At 36.2% G+C, this 17,771-nt stretch overlaps 1 protein-coding gene across 1 annotated transcript; it reads left to right on the top strand.

Moving 5' to 3' along the window:
- The first annotated feature begins 6,365 nt into the window (after positions 1-6,365).
- On the top strand, positions 6,366-15,318 carry LOC307123313 (gamma-glutamylaminecyclotransferase C-like). The gene is made up of 2 exons (XM_079811825.1): positions 6,366-11,577; positions 14,651-15,318. Exons 1-2 carry the CDS (start codon positions 11,554-11,556, stop codon positions 15,149-15,151), a joined length of 525 nt encoding a protein of 174 aa, XP_079667951.1. The 5' UTR covers positions 6,366-11,553; the 3' UTR covers positions 15,152-15,318.
- Positions 15,319-17,771: the final 2,453 nt, after the last annotated feature.

The following is a 17,771-nucleotide window of genomic DNA, read 5'->3' as shown; positions in this document are numbered from 1 at the left end:
ATCAGCATTAGCTTATGAGACGTTCATTTAAGTAAACTTACCTGAATGTGTGGGTGGTTAGCCTTTAGATGTGGTGTTTTTCCCCGATTTTTTTGTCCGCAGTGCTTCTCGTCAGTTATAATGACACATTCTGACTTTTTGTTAATATCATTGTATGTAAAATGCGACCAAATATCGAGCCTCTTCCTTCTGCCTAGCATGTCGTCAGCGCTTGTGTTTGCCTACTGTCTATGGGTGTTGTGTTCTTGCTCCATGTAGTTTTGTGTTGCAGCCACAGGAGTATAAGACTGTGCTGGAGCAACAGCGCGAACACAAAATATTTTACATTTACGCATTTGGAAGACGCTTTTATCCAAAGCGACCTTATTACAGGGACAATCCTCCTGGAGCAATGTGGAGTAAAGTGCCTTGCTCAAGGACACACTGGTGGTGACCATTGGGATCGAACCAGCAATCTACTGCATATCAGTTCAGTGGTTTAACCCACTGGACCACCATCTCACATTTTGAAGGCATAACAGCTGAATATTCTTTCTCATGATAAAAAAAGTAGAGACGATTGTTGATGAAAATGAAGAGAGATTTTATCTAAGTTTTTATTTTATGCTAAACATTTTAGTCTCGTCTTTTTCCGTCAACAATAATGCATGTTAATTTAGTCTTAGCGTTTTTAGACATTGGTGCAGTCTCGTCATCGTCTCGTCTTATGGTGTGTTCACACCAGACACGAATAGAGCGTCTGGAGCGAGTGATTTCAATGTTAAAGGTCCTGTTCTTCGTGATCCCATTTTTCAAACTTTAGTTAGTGTGTAATGTTGCTGTTAGAGCATTTATAATACCTGTAAAATTATAAAGCTCAAAGTTCAATGCCAAGCGAGATATTTTATTTAACAGAAGTTCCCTTTCAAAGCCTACAGCGAACGGCTGGTTAGGACTACATCCTGGTATTTCCTGCTTTAATTACGTCAGTAGAGCAGTTTGTCGACTAACCTCCGCCCACAAGAACACGCGAAAAAGGGGGCGTGGTCTTGCTGCTCCCGCGTGGAGAAGAGGAAGTGTTGCGTTCGGTTGCGTTCGTATAGTTTGTTTGTCGCCATGTCGTCGAGACGCTGTTATTTTCATCCCGGAGTCAAGTCACCTTTGTTTGGCTTTCCCAGGGACGCTGTACTTAGAGATCATTGAGCGCATGCATCCCCGTTATGGTGAGAGGCGTGACCTTTCCGGTAACGTGCGCTCTGCGTGCCCTAAGCTGCTGTCGAATCACAACACGGGAACCGCTGGCACAATCAGAACTCGTTACGTGTTTCTGAAGGAGGGACTTCATAGAACAGGGAAATCTTTAAAGCCGTTTTGAGGACAGTGAAAACAGCGGTATACAGATAAGTAAATTGTGTGAAAAATACTGTGTTTTTTTACACGCGAAACATGAACACATGTTATATTGCACACTGTAAACACAATCAAAGCTTCAAAAAAACACGAAAAACGGGACCTTTAAGTCAATGGAAAGGCGCGTTGACACGCGTCTGGAGGTCCTGCGGCACGATAGACGCATTTCGTGCGGCACGATGGACGCGGTTACACCTCATTTGAGCGAATTGAGCGTCTTGCGCGATACGCGCATTATGCGCGAGTGGTGCTTTTTGTGCATTCACACGTTTGAAGCGAATTCGCGTCTGACGCATTAGCTGAAAAATTTGAACTTTGGCGTCAGTTCGCGCCACATTAACCAATCAGGAGCCTGCTTGCTGCTGTCACATGGTAAAATGACGTCATGAGAAACCCTGCATAATTAAAAAATACTACTATTGTGTCACAAAATGTAGTTTTAAAACTTTTTCAGGTGGGAATGTAGTTGTTTAAAGCTCAAATCTGTGGTTTATTTATAAAGAGAGCGCCTATTTAAAAAAATTATCTTGTGTTTTTGTTGTGAGATCCAGGCGATCACCAGGCAATCACCGCTCATTAACCCCGGCGAGAGAAGCCTTTCCTCGGCCAGTCCTTCTGCCGTCTGCCGCTGGCTCGGATGTCCTGTAGTGGTTAAACATGAGATATAATTCATCTTGTGTGGATCTAACGGCCGATCTTTGCTTTCATGAATCTATAATTTGTTGTCTGCCAAATCGTTTTGACTGAGGGCAAAGAGAAGTTTCATAACTTTATTTTATAGGATATTTAAATATACATGCAGTGAAGATAATGTAGGTAGTGCGTTGCCTGGACCACATTTGTGTGGCTATTAATGCTTAATATATATTTTTAATGAGAATGAAAAGAGGCAGAGTGGTGTTTTATGACATATTTCTCCTGGAGCGCCTTGAACGCGCGTCTATTTCGCTTCAAACGCTCGATTTATACGCGCGTCCAATTCACTGTGGACGCTTGAAAGTCGTTGTTGTTTGACAAAATTAACACTAGCCTGTACACACCGGGACGAATATCGCACGCACTTATCGCCAGCGTTTTCCACTGGGGATGTGCCGAGTGAACGTGCACATTCAGTAGATGCGCTCCTGCTACACAAGGTGGTGCTGCGCCACTTTACGCTTCTGACACTCGCTTGTCACGCAGAAGAAGAAGAGAGACAGTATTTACGTACTTGCCAAAACCTTTCACACACTTTTTGCTAACTGGCAAGCAGCATTAGCAGCTCATCTTCTTCTTTGTCTACTTAAAGGGATAGTTCACCCAAAAATGAAAATTCTGTCATCATTTACTCACCCTCATGTTGTTCCAAACCTGTAAGAGTTTCTTTGTTCTGCTGAACACAAAAGAAGATATTTTGTAACAAAGCAGATAGAGCAACCATCACTACCATAGTAGTTTTTTCGCTACTACGGTAGTCAATGGTTGCTCTATCTGCTTTGTTACAAACATTCTTCAAAATATCTTCTTGTCGCCCTTTGTTTAGTCACGAGGTGTTAAACGTTGGCGATAAACGCGCACGAAAACCGTCGCATGTGAACAGGCCTTAAGGGCTAGAAACAAAATTATTTTTTCTCTGATTCCGTGGTTTATCCGATTTATTTGATTTTCGGTATTGCCAATTTTCCAGACGAAAAACTATTTTTTCGAACTCCTAAACAGTTTATCCTACCTAGCTTGATTTTAGAGCTGATTTCAGGCCCTGTTTTATACCCTATTAGTAAACAGTCGTAGTTCATTATGCTTGGTTGTTAAATTAGTGGTGTGTCTGATGTCAGAACACAGAAGCGCTGGCGTGTCTGTAATGGCGGGACATGTCTCGCTCTGGGGACAATAATGCATCTGTCTGCTCTCATTAAGCAGTAAAGCTGCACATCTGCTCTTATTGCTTCTCCAACTCGCTCCGCCATCCTCATAAAAGTGTCACATTCCCACATCGCATTGTCACCGCTCGTGTCCAGCAAACCGCAAACTCAGACCAATTTCCCTCCTCACACTCACTGCACACACACAGAGAGACGGAGAGACAGATACACTATAAAAATGGGTGTTTTTTATGGGTGTACTAAAAAATATTTTTTTAATAAAAAAAACTATGGAAGTCAATGGTTACCGAGAACTATCCCTTTAATGTGTGTTGTCTCTCACAGTGAAAAAACTAAAACTGATATGTATTTGCTTGTAAAAATTTACCAATTATCTTTGTTTTATTAAAAACTATATACATATTCTTTAAAAATAAGTCTCTTTTGCTCACCAAGGCTGTATTTATTTGATCATAAATACAGGATAAATAGTGAAATATTATTCCAGTGTAAATCAGCTGTTTTCTATGTGAATATAATATATTAAAGTGTAATTTGTATCCCGTGATCAAAGCTGAATTTATCATCATTACTCCAGTCTTCAGTGTCACATGATCCTTCAGAAATCATTCTCATATGAGGATTTGATGCTCAAGACGCATTTATGATTATTATCAATGTTGAAAACAGTTGTGCTGCTTCATATTTCTGTGGAAACTGATACATAAAATTTTTTCATTATTTTATCGAATATAAAGTTAAAAAAGAGCATGTATTCGAAATAAATCTTTTGTGACATTATAAATATCTTCAATTACTTGATCTTTCTGAATAAAAGCATTAATTTATTTGAATATATATATATATATATATATATATATATATATATATATATATATATATATATATATATATATATATATATATATATATATATATATATATATAATAGTTAATAATTATAATATTTAATTAATACAATTTAAATAAATCATTTTATTTTTTTATAGAGATGATCATCAAAACCCAACAGATGTTTTAGTTTTTGAGTATCTGAGGCAGGAGCTGTAAAGGCTCCGCCCTCTTCTGGAAAGGGGGCGGATCAGCAGCTCATTTGCATTTAAAGATACACACACGAAAACAGTATGTTTTTCCTTCCACTCAAAAAAATGCATTTATAACATGATCTGTGGGGTATTTTGAGCTGAACCTACACACACACACACACACACACACACACACACACACACACTGGGGACACTGAGACTTATATTACATCTTGTAAAATGGGGGATAATAGGTCCCATTTATTTTGCTAGAAATATCATGAAATATTACAACCATAAAAGCAAGTTATTTAAAACCCTTTCTATACTTGTTTGTAGTGCAGATGTACTCATTTATTAAAAGTGTATGTGTAACTAAATGCGTTATGCTTTAAATACAATTTAAAATATATATTTATATTACATTTATTATTATTATTATGATTTTATTGCAATATTATAGCCTCATGCTGATCTGTTATTATGAGTCCTAAATGAACTAGAAAATCTGAAATATGTCTTTATTTTGATGTTTTAAATAGGTCTTTATTCCCAGTATTAAATGGGTGAAAGTCTTATTATGTGCTGGTATCTCTGAGGAAGCCAGCCGAGCGTCACACATGTATAAATCACTGTACATATACAGTCACCGGCTCATTGAGCTCCTGTGATGTTTGCACCGTCAGCCGCTCGTCATGTAATGTGCTCCATCCATCTTTTTCCAGCTCAATGAGTTTTATTAAAATAAGCAAATCTAAATCTCGTCTCCAGTCCTGCGGGTGTCCTCAACATTAATAAGAGTCAAACATTTAACAGAAATATTCATCTCAGCTGCGTTGACCTCGTTTTAAGGTTTTAAAAATATTTTCTCTTTACATTTCATGGATCATTTGATATTAAAGCACAAAAAAATGATCAAAAATGAAATATTATCGGTCTGACAATTATCAACCACTCATTTCTCACTACATAAAAAGGAGTCAAAAGACACTTTCTGTTGGGCTGGAGATCATTTTGTAGGAGAAAAGTTTTCATAAAATTAAATTAAGAATACAAAATAGTTTAATATTTGTTTTTGTTTTTTAAGATAGAGCTGAGCAAAAAATGTATTGAAGAATAATATGTATGTACATTTTTGTATATATATCACCTGAGCCACACATTTTGAGTAAATGTCACAATAAAACCAAAACCTATTTTAAAGGTTTTGTTGTTATTTTAATAATTCAATTTTAATAATTTCCAGTGCAGTACAGTTGAATGTAACATCTCTTTCTCTCAGTTTATCAGCTACTGATACACAGACCAACCACTAGATGGCGCCAGTTCACTACTAAACCACTTAACAACACAATGTTATTGAAATCATATTCATAATAATATTAGTAATACGGTAATATGACATTTTAAATACAATCAGTGCTAAAAAAAAATCATTGTCTTTTATTACTGTGTGTATTTTGACAAATCTGACAACTATAACTTAATATATCATGTTGTCTGTTTGTATACTAAACATTTGCAAATCAAATGTGAAACATAATTAATAAACGTGAATAATTGTACATTAATAATGAATAGTATTAGTAAAATAATTTAATAATATTAAATAATATTGTAGTACGTTTTTAATATTTAAAAATTATTAATATTGTAACATTTCTATATTAACTAGTAGGCCTACTAATAAATAATGTAGCTACTTTGCCGTCTGCCTTGTGTTTTTGTTGCTCAGTTTCTTTGATCTGATTTCTCAGACATAAATATGGCGGACTCGTTGTCGAAACATCTGTGTTTATTATTATATCTTATTAATATTGTAACATTTCTATATTAACTAGTACTAATAAATAATGTATTTTGCCGACTGCCTTGTGTTTGTGTTGTTGAATTTGATGCTCAGTTTCTGATTTCTAATAGACATAAATATGGCGGACTCGTCGTCGAAACATCTGTGTTTATTATTATTATATCTGTGATTTCTACAGTTTGAAATATAAACAGAAAGTATCTTTAAACCAAGCCCCGCCCATCGCTCACGTCAGACGTCACGTCCTCGTGTTCCTAATTTGGAAGGCGGGGGGGGGGGGCCAAGATGGCGTTCATCCGTGTAGACACGTTTTGAGGGGTGTCGTCAGGCAACTCTGAGTTGTACATGAAACTAAGTATGATAACCCCGATATATTTTCTTGATGATTAGTTAAAGTGCTCCTCTTCTATTGTGAAGCTCGCCAGGCCCATATGGGTAAGAAAAGAAATCGAGAAAAGGCTTATCTGAAAGTAACCGACATGGCGACTGAGGAAAGCAAAGATAGTGACGAAGTTTCTATGGATTCTGAAGTGCTGCTTGCTACACCGCTTCCGTGCACTCCGTGTAAAAGTCCACCCGAAAAAAAGGGTAAATTGAAGGCCAACATTGATGAGAAAATCGATTCACTTCTTGTGGCTGTTGCGGAACTTACATCGAAGTGTGAAGGCACATTTCAAAGAGTCGAGTCCATGGAAAAAATAATGGAAAATACGGCGTCTTCTATCTCCGCTCTTTCTACCACAGTAAGCAAACTGTTACTAGAGACCACGTCCCACAAGGAGAAGATTTTGAATCTGGAAAAAAATGTTGCCGCGTTGCAGCAAGAAAATAAGCATTTAAAGGAGACGTGTATGGGAATGCAGAATTACAAAAGAAGATGGGATCTCAGGATTTACGGGGTAAAAGAAAGTGGTCTTGACAGGGAGAACAACACACGAGATGTTGTAATCAAGATTCTTTCTAAAGTATCTCCAAAGATTGCGCAGAAATTTCCAGATGTGGTGGATTCGGTTCATAGACTGGGACAGAAAAGAGGTGATGGTCGCCCTAGGGTGATAATCATACAGTTTGCTATGCGACTCTATCGGGACACAGTGTGGAGAGATGCCAAAGACAACCAATACCTGAAAGACAACGGGCTACACATCAAAGAAGATCTGTCTTCGGAGGAGAGAGCTGCAAGAAAGAAGACATGGCCATTGGTGAAAAGAGCGAGGGAAGAGGGCAAAAGGGCCGGCTTTCGAGGAGGTTTTGCCTTCATTGAAGGGGTGCGCATTAATGTTCCAGATGTTACCTGAATGATTGGATTCTGACTGCTATCTTGCAAGGAACATGAAGAAAAAAAGAAGAAAAAAAAGGGGAAAAAATCGGGAACGTTGCAAGTTTGAATGTTTCAATGTTTCATGACTTCTCAGTATTCACTTTCTCCAAAGTTTATTCTCACTATTCTATTGTTTATTTAGTTACCTTTTGCAACGGCAGATTTTAAGTTTGGTAAGTTTAAATTTATTTCCTTAAATGTTCGAGGCATTCGCGACGCCATCAAAAGAAAAGCTATATTTCTTTTCGGAAGACATACAGATGCTCAAGTACTTTTTTTTCAAGAGACTCATTCTTGTGACTCTGATGCGAATTTTTGGAAAACCCAATGGGGAGATTCTATTGTTTTTAGCCATGGATCCAATCACTCAGCAGGTGTTGCTATTCTCTTTAATAAATTTAAAGGTAATGTTTTGGAAACTATTCGGTCTGATAATGGAAGATGGATTATAATGTCTATTAGATTGGATAATTCTACTTTAATAATCTGCAATGTCTATGGCTTTAATGTTCGAGTACATAATCTAGAAATGTTTAAGAAAATTTGTGAAATATTAACAAATCTAAAAAAGAAATACAAAGAAGGATATGTAATCATAGGTGGTGACTTCAACGATACTCCAGATGACTCTGTTGACCGTTTTCCGCCTAAAGGCACCAGCTCACGAATCTCAGACTTGTTTTATTTTATAACTGATATGTTACAAGTTACTGATGCATGGAGATATTTAAACCCTAACTGTTGTGATTACACATGGTGTAATTCTTCTCTTTCTTTAAAATCAAGAATAGATTACTGGTTGATACCTCATGATTTAATGCACTATATATCTGAAACAAAAATCACTTGTGCCCCGCTATCGGATCACAAATTGATTTCGATTTCCTTTGATGGGTCTATGAATAAGGGTAATACTATTCGTGGATACTGGAAATTAAACAATAATTTACTATCAGACAAATATTTTGTGAAACAGGTCAAATTGTTAGCAAATATTTTTGAAAAACAGAATTTGAATTGTATACAAAAATGGGAGCTATTTAAATTTAAGGTCAGGGAAATGGCTATGAAAAGAGGCAAAGAGTTAAAGAGAAACAAACTTAGAAAGATTACAGAGATAACAGAAGAACTTAATACTTTAATTAAAAAAAACGTTCTATCAGAAGACGAAAACTCTAAAATGCATAAACTCAGTTTAGAAATAGATAATATGTACATGGAATTAGCCAAAGGTGCTTATGTAAGGTCAAGAGCCAAATGGTTTGAGGAAGGGGAAAAAAATACTAGTTATTTTTTTGCTCTAGAAAAAAGAAATTATGCTAGAAACTCTGTTTCATCATTAAAAATAAATGAAAGAATTTCCAATAACCCTTCAGAGATAACGTCATTTGTTTACTCTTTTTATGAAAAACTCTATACCTCACATAATGATAATGTAAAAATAAGTAATTTCCTACAGACAATCGTAGATTTTGTCCCTGTTATTTCTGATGATTATAGAGACTTATGTGAGGATGATATCTCCAAAGCTGAGATTTCTAAAGCTCTTTTTTCTATGAAAAAAGGCAAATCCCCGGGAACAGATGGGTTATCTGTTGAATTTTACTGTGCTTTTTGGGAGCTGATAGAAGATGCTCTATATAATATGTATAAAGAGTGTTTAGAAGAAAAAGAAATGAGTATAACAATGAAACAAGGGGTTATTTGCTTAATCCAAAAGCCAGACAAAGATCCTTTACTCATCGATAATTGGAGACCAATTACTTTATTAAATGTTGACTATAAAATTTTAGCTTTAGTGTATGCAACAAGATTAAAAAGTGGTTTAGGTAACATAATTAGTGAATTTCAAACTGGTTTTATGGCAAAACGTCATATTAGCTATAATATTAGGCTAATATTAGACCTATTAGATTATAATCAATTTGTTAATTCAGAGGCTCTCATTTTGTTCCTTGACTTTTATAAGGCGTTTGACACCATTGAGCACCCATTTTTGTTACAGGGTTTAAATTCTTTTGGATTTGGTAGTAAATTTATTCAAACGATTAAAATGTTTTATGAAGGCATTAATAGTTCAATTATATTACAGGCTAATACTTCTGGAAGGTTTTCTATCAATAGAGGAGTGAGGCAGGGTTGCCCAATTTCCCCCTTTTTGTTTTTGATTGTAGTGGAGCTATTGTCAATCAGTATAGTTAAATCTAATCTTCATGGTATAACATTATTCAATAAAGAGATAAAAATTTCACAATTAGCTGATGATACAACTTTATTTTTGAAAGATAAGAGTCAAATTGATAATGCAATTAATTTAGTTAAAAAATTTTCTGATGCTTCAGGGCTCCATTTAAATCTCACTAAATGTGAAATTCTTCCTGTGCATGATTTGGCTGAACAATCATTGTCAAACATTCCAGTAAAGGACTGTATAAAGTACTTAGGAATTTATATATCAAAAAACATGTCAGTTAGACAGCAGCTTAACTTTAATAATAAAATTAAGAAAACAAAATTGATTTTTGATAACTGGTTACGGAGAGATCTGTCTATTTTAGGAAGAGTTCTTTTGTCTAAGGCAGAAGGTGTTTCTAGATTTATTTTCCCTGGCCTTTCTTTGTTTGTTCAGGATTCCACTTGTAAAGAAATTAATAAGTTGCTGATAAATTTTTGTTGGAAAAATAAACAACACCATCTTAAAAAATCTGTATTAGCTGGGAAGAAATCTGAAGGAGGATTTGAAATATTGGATTATGTAGATATAAATAATACCTTCAAGATTAATTGGATCAAAAAGTGTATTGGTGATCCTGACTCAATTTGGTTTTTTATTCCCCATAATGTCTTTAAGAAAGTGGGTGGTCTTGATTTTCTTTTAACCTGCAATTTTTCACCTACTAAATTACCCTTAAAATTGTCTAAATTTCATGGGCAAGCTCTCTTGGCTTGGAAACTTTGCTTTGTACATAATTTTTCTCCCCATAGAATGAAAATTTGGAATAACGAATTCATTACAATTAGAGGCAAGAGTATTTTTATGGAGAAATGGTTGGATTATGGAGTAAATTACCTAAGTGATATGTTTGATTCAACTTACAAAATATATTCTTATGATTCTTTCTTGATTAAGTTTAATTTTCCTGTAAAATACAAAGATTTTATTACAGTAATCAAAGCTATCCCTTCTGGACTTATTCATTTGATGAGCAGCCATCTGTCCTATTATAAAGTTGATAATAAAGACTATGATTTCCTTATAAAGGGTAAAAATATATTGGATAAAAAATGCACTAACAAGGATATTAGACAAGTTTTTTATGAAAAAAGGAAAGTCATTCCAAGAGGGAAAATTTATTGGAATTCTGTTCTAAAGGAAGTTAATTGGAAAAAGACATGGCTGTTACCATACAAATTTTGTATTTCAAATAAAGTAAGAGAAATTCATTTAAAGATCTTACATAAAATATATCCAACTAATATTTTACTATCTAAGTTTATGGATATGGGAAAAGAATGCTCTTTTTGTAATAGTTTTGAAGAATCTTTAAGCCATATGTTTTTTGAGTGTCAAAATGTACAGAAATTTTGGAAAGACTGTTTTTACATTTTTTCTACCAAAACTGGGGTAATAATAACATTGAATGTGAAAGATATTATTTGTTATTATGAACACGAAGATAAAAATATTGACAATTTTGTCAATTTCATTATCCTAAACGGCAAATTCTTTATTCATAAATGTAGATTATCTAAATCTTCCCCTTTATGCAAGGTTTTCTACAACGAATTTATTCTGTTAATGAAGTCTCTTAAAGTTGTGAAAAATGTAAAAGGTACTGCTATTGTCACATACTTTGAATCTGTATTTGGCGTCTTGTGAATGTCTTTGTTATTATTATTATTTTCTTTTTATTATTTATTTTCCTTTATCTTTGGAATGTTTGTATTTGGTGCCTGTTTTTGTATTGTTGTTTAATGGTTCTATAATAAAAAAAAAAAAAAAAAAAAAAAAAAAAAAAAAAAAAAAAAAAAAAAAAAAAAAAAAAAAAAAAAAAAAAAATTTGGAAGGCGGAAGTAGCTGCAGGGTGAAGTTCAACAGGTCGCTCGGCTGATAAACCGGTTTCTCCGACGGTTGATTCTGTATTAATGAAAGGATTCCTTATATTCTCGGTAAGACAGACATTTGTTCTTCTCGTTTAGATGTGAAGAAGGTGCAGTGTTTAGCCTACATGAGACACATTCTGTCAACACTAGTTTAATATCGTCTTAAGGATTGTTCAGTTTTCATCTAAACTGCGGTAATGTCTGAGCTTCTTCAGTTTTAAATGGAGATAAATAACTTGGTTTCCATATTATAGGATAAAAGTCTCTTTCCTTGAAGGTTTTAGTGACTCTCTGTCTGCGAGTCATCTTATTAAACATCCATATTTGTATTATGTAATCAACAATGTTAGTTTGACCTGACAATTGGACCTTTTCTCAGAAATTACACTCCCTACAACCTCTCAGATGTTTCAGACATAAAAGAATTTATTTGGTATGTAAATGGCTTTTTAAATAAGGTAAGTATACATATTGTTCATTTTTTAATAAGTCAATTCATACATATTTATGTATAGTGTTTATACACTTTGTTGCCTAATTGTTGGATTTTTTTCAGACACATGTGCCACCAGTATTAAAAACGGATTTGAGATTATTTAAAATCACTTTCATTAAAGGGGACCTATATGCAAAATTTACTTTTACATGGTGTTTGAACGTAAATGTGTGTCGGCAGTGTGTGAACACAACCACTCTATAATAGTACAAATCCACCCACTACGCTTTTTTAATCCCTATAAATCATAAGCAGTGTCTCAGAACAGTTTGCAGTGTGACATCACATATAATTAGGCCCCGCCCATAGCTGCTGACAGACCCCGCCCTATTGGCATAGACCCCGCCCCTCAGTGAGCTGTACACAGTCCGCCATTTTATCTCCTCGCCAGAGCATTCAAGTCAGAAATGTATTCTTATTAAAGCTACTAAAGTTATTCAGTCAAGAGCAGTGAGGGATTTTCTGTTTTTCTGTTGTTGTTTGATTAACAGCAGATATTCGGTTGTTAAGTCTGACGTCACATGGCAGCGCTTCCGGGTCCAAACGCTCTATCTCATATAGGCCTGTCGCAATAATCAATATATCGATATATCGCACAATATATGTACATGACCTCAATAATTTATTTGTGAGGCAATATATCGGCCATTATGTTTACACGATAATGAATGTCACCAACATTTGTTGTTGTTTGTTTAATTCTAAAGAATTAAAAGGTTGTCATTTGAAAGTGTGTAGGTCTACTTGCATTATTAAGCGGTTATATTAGGATTATATATTCAGTGGCATAAAATAGTCTTAAAATTACAATAATATCGTTTATCGCAATTATTTCTGGGACGATATATCGCGAAACAAATAGTAGTTATCGTGACAGGCCTGATCTCATACCACAATAAAAACAACAAACGGTGCTAATATACTCACACAATGTGGTGTAATACTACAAAAATAATTATAATCATAACCTTTATCTCCATACCAAAATTCCAGATGGCCAGACAGTGATTCATCTTTTATAAATCGTTAAAATATTAATATCTGTGACGCTGTGAGACTGTTGTGTAGACTGTAAGTATTTAAAATGTTTAACTTTTTAAAATGTTTGATGATTAATATGAATAAATAGCGCTCATAAATGGCCGTCAATGGCATTCTCAAGTGAAACGAGTTGAGGCTTGGACCAGAAACTGCGTTCCTTAAAGGGTTAGTTCACCCAAAAATGAAAATTCTGTCATTAATTACTCAACCTCATGTCGTTGGACACCCGTCAGACCTCCGTTCATATTCAGAACACAAATGAAGATATTTTAGTGTAAAGCTGATGCTGAGAAAGGCTTCAGATAGGCCTCCATTGGCATTCAGTACATTTACACTCACAAGACCCATAAAAGGCACTTAAAACGTCGTTACAAAGTCCATCTCACCACAGTGGCTCTACAATAATTTTACGAAGCGACGACAATAGTTTTTGTGCGCAAAAAAAAAATCTAAATAACGACTTTATTCAACCTCTTCTTGTCTTCCGTGTGTGCCTCCACGACGCATGCGCGAGAATATGACGTGGCGCCGGGGTTCGGGAATCCATGAAATACACACTTTAACCCCATTTTGAGAACTACGCCGAGACCTAAAGCACGATCAATGTAGAATTCAACAGCTTAGAGACGCGCGTCTTCCTCTGCTTGTAAACAAATCGCTTCTGGATCATGTGTCCGAACGCCGGATCTGCGTCATATTCTCGCGCATGCGTCGTGGAGGCACACACGGAAGACAAGAAGAGGTTGAATAAAGTCGTTATTTAGATTTTTTTTTGCGCACAAAAACTATTGTCGTCGCATCGTAAGATTATTGTAGAGCCACTGTGGTGAGATAGACTTTGTAACGACGTTTTAAGTGCCTTTTATGGGTCTTGGGAGTGTCAATGTACTGAATGCCAATGGAGGCCTATCTGAAGCCTTTCTCAGCATCAGCTTTCAACTAAAATATCTTCATTTGTGTTCTGAAGATGAACGGAGGTCTGACGGGTTTCGAACGACATGAGGGTGAGTAATTAATGACAGAATTTTCATTTTTGGGTGAACTAACCCTTTAAGTCACGACTTAACAAGCGGATAGCAGTAGGTACTGTATATTACGCTGATGTCACTTTAATACACACGTGATGTCTTTACTTGTTTACGTTCACAGACCTAACCGACTGTGTTTATGTGAACTGTGTGTGTATTTGACAGTTTAAGCGCAATAAGACGTGAAAGAGAGCTTTGTTTAATACTCACAGGACGCTCCCTCTGACACTCCTGGAAAGGGGGCGGAGCAGCAGCTCATTTGCATTTAAAGATACACACATGAAAACAGCATGTTTTTCCTTCCACTCAAAAAAATGCATTTATAGCATGATCTGTGGGGGTATTTGGAGCTGAACCTTCACACACACATATATTCTGGGGACACCGGAGACTTGTATTACATCTTGTAAAACGGGGCATAATAGGTCTCCTCTATTTTGCTAGAAATGTCATGAAATGTCACATGGTTTATTTGTCTTCTCCCCAGCACACTGGGAAACCAGTCAGAAAACCCAACCAAAATCATAATACATTTATAGATGGATTTATCATAATGAAATGTCATCTCTCACAGGTCATTGCTAGTGTCTGTCCCGCGGTGCACATGGCTCAAGTCTTCGTGTACGGGACGCTAAAGAAAGGTCAACCCAACTACTTCAGGATGATGGACGCTAACATCGGTCAGGCCGAGTTTGTGGCTCACGCTCGCACCGTGGACCGATACCCGCTCGTGATCGCAACCAAAGACAACATCCCCTTCCTGCTCAACGTCCCTGGGACGGGTCAGCGCGTCCGCGGCGAGATCTACTGCGTCGACCAGAAGATGCTGGATTTCCTGGATGAGTTTGAAAGCATTCCAGAGATGTACCAGCGCACAACTGTCCGGCTGGAGGTGCAGGACGGGCCCGGAGAACCGGAAAACACACCCAAGTCTGCAAGTATCGTCGAGGCCTTTGTGTACAGCACAACTACGTATAAACCCGAATGGCTCCAAAAACCAACATATGAGAGTTATGATGCTTACGGTGATCACGGGCTGCCCTATGTGTGTCGTGATGACAGAAGCCCTGAGTGACCGCTGTAGTAACATTTACCAGGGTTTTACCACACCTGCCAGTGTCACAGGAATTGAATTTACCATTCAGACACTTTACAACAAAGCTGTTTTATTTCCTTGCAAATGTCCAGTGACAGACGTATAGAAACTCTGGATGGTAGAGCTGCAGAATTAAAGGGTTAGTTCACCCAAAAAAGAAAATTCTGTCATTAATTACTTACCCTCATGTCGTTCGACACCCGTCAGTCCTCCGTTCATCTTCAGAACACAAATGAAGATATTTTAGTGTAAATCTGATGGCTCTGAAAGGCCTCCATTGGCTCAATGGCACTTTACACTCTCAAGACCCTTAAAAGGCACTAAAGACGTCGTTACAAAGTCCATCTCACTACAGTCGTTCTACAATAACTTTATGAATCGGCGACAATAGTTTTTGTGCGCAAAAAAACCCTAAATAACGACTTGCATAGTGATGACAATTTCAAAACAAAGCATCATGAAGCTTCGAAGCGTTATGAATCACTGAGCCGATTGATGATTCGGATCGCGTGTCAAACCGCCAAACTGCTGAAATTTGGCGATTCAAACTGCTGAATCGACTCACTGATTCATAACGCTTCGAAGCTTCATGATGCTTTGTTTTGAAATCGTCATCACTATATAAGTCGTTATTTAGGGTTTTTTTGCGCACAAAAACTATTGTCGCCGATTCATAAAGTTATTTTAGAACCACTGTAGTGAGATGGACTTTGTAACGACGTCTTTAGTGCCTTTTAAGGGTCTTGAGAGTGAACCGTGCATTGAGCCAATGGAGGCCTTTCAGAGCCATCAGATTTACACTAAAATATCTTAATTTCTGTTCTGAAGATGTACGGAGGTCTGACGGGTGTCGAACGACATGAGGGTGAGTAATTAATGACAGAATTTTCATTTATGGGTGAACTAACCCTTTAATATTTAATAGATGGCGATCTCGATTCAAACACCCACTCGATCTTATTCCTAAATGACAACCAATTATTTATGTTTATTAAACTTTTGATAAGTCCGATCACAGTGAACATTCGGATCTGCGTTCCGAGCCATGTATAGATATGAAACCACAGTGTCATTATTTCTGTGTTACAATCATTCAAATGATCGCAGAAATACTTGGGATGAGTTTATAGTTCAGATATAAAACACTGATGTATACTGTAGCGATCAAAATAGAGCAAATCACCGTTTGAAAGTAACTTTATGCTTCAAATAAAATGATCAACTACACCTTTACACCAGTAGGAGGCGACAAGTGACTGTTAAAAATATATTTGTCATTGTATAATTTATTCAAAAGATTTGTTCAAAAACACTGATTCATCCAGTTATGAACCTAGTTCATTCATTGAGTCATTGAATCATTCATTCAAGAGATTCGCTTTTTATATATATATATATATATATATATCTTTTAAATAGATAGCAGCAATAACTACTTTCTCAGAACCTCTCGTAAATTACATTATTTTGTTTAGTTGTCAGAATCACCGGAGAATCGTGCTCTCCATTTTAAACCAAAAAAAAAAAAATCTCAATTTTTCCAGAATCGTGCAGCTCTACTGGATACATTTTTTTATTAGGTGTATTTTATTTTTCTTGTGCCGAGTTTTCTTACAGGTTTTGGTCATCATGACTTCTCATTTCTCAGGGAATCTACCAAGCGGCTCCTCCTGCCGTCTCTCTTGAATCCAACACTGAAGTGACTTAAACTGCAATTCATCGACTGGCCACTAGAGACAGGCTCCAGAAGGGAGTCAATCCCATAAACCCCGCATGTTAAAACTTTACAGCAGAAAAATATATGTTTACAGTCTGGCATAAAAGTGGTTTTGGTCTATACGGCTAATTTTGCCCTTCATGAAAACTGTGAGGGGGGTGAATTTTTTTATAACTCATTCGTTTGAATTATATTAAGCCTTAAAGTTCTGCATAATTAAGGGTGTGGCCACTTGAGTGACAGGTGATTGTTGCTATGGTCGAGCTAGGTGGGCGTGGCCTCTTTGCCCATTTTTTGTTATCCAGGAGTGACGCAGCCAAGATGGCGACGGCCGGCTCCGCCCACTTTAGGCTTCAAAAATGCTCTTCAGAAAGCCATCATGGACATTACGACCATAATTGTTTTACAGTCTATGGAATCTACCAATCATGAGAGTTTCACATGCTGACGTTGCAATTTTGTTTCATCAATGGCCAGTATCTGATCATTAAGTTGTGTTTAGTACTGAAAACCCATTTTTCGTTTATTGGCACTTCATGTTGGGTTTAGCTCCTGTGTGATAATGTGGTATCAGATGGGATTATTCATTTAATGCTGTGGTATAGAACTGATAGACAATCAGTACTGTGGTTTATATGATACTGGGAAATAATGATTCAACTGTAAATAGAAATGGGAACATAAATAGAAATGTATATATGGAATCGTAACCTTATATATGTAGTGCATTACATAAAACACTCCAATATTGTCTAGATATCAGGTGTATCTGTACATGTTTTCTAAATTGCACTTTAAAAATAAAATCAAACTCAATGTTTTAATTTTTGTTGCTTAATGACGACAAATGCAGCACATGCCATTTATATATATGGATTTGTT

Source organism: Gobio gobio (genome assembly GCF_949357685.1).
Source record: "Gobio gobio genome assembly, chromosome: 3".
Taxonomy (NCBI): domain Eukaryota; kingdom Metazoa; phylum Chordata; class Actinopteri; order Cypriniformes; family Gobionidae; genus Gobio; species Gobio gobio.
The sequence above is the reverse complement of the archived record's forward strand: the minus strand, read 5'-3'. Positions and strand labels throughout refer to the sequence as shown.

Excerpts from the sequence above, each read along its gene's own strand:
- LOC307123313 (XM_079811825.1), top strand. The coding sequence starts at position 11,554 with ATGAAAGGATTCCTTATATTCTCG. Across the intron at positions 11,578-14,650 it reads AAGGATTCCTTATATTCTCG|GTCATTGCTAGTGTCTGTCC; the intron begins GTAAGACAGACA and ends CATCTCTCACAG.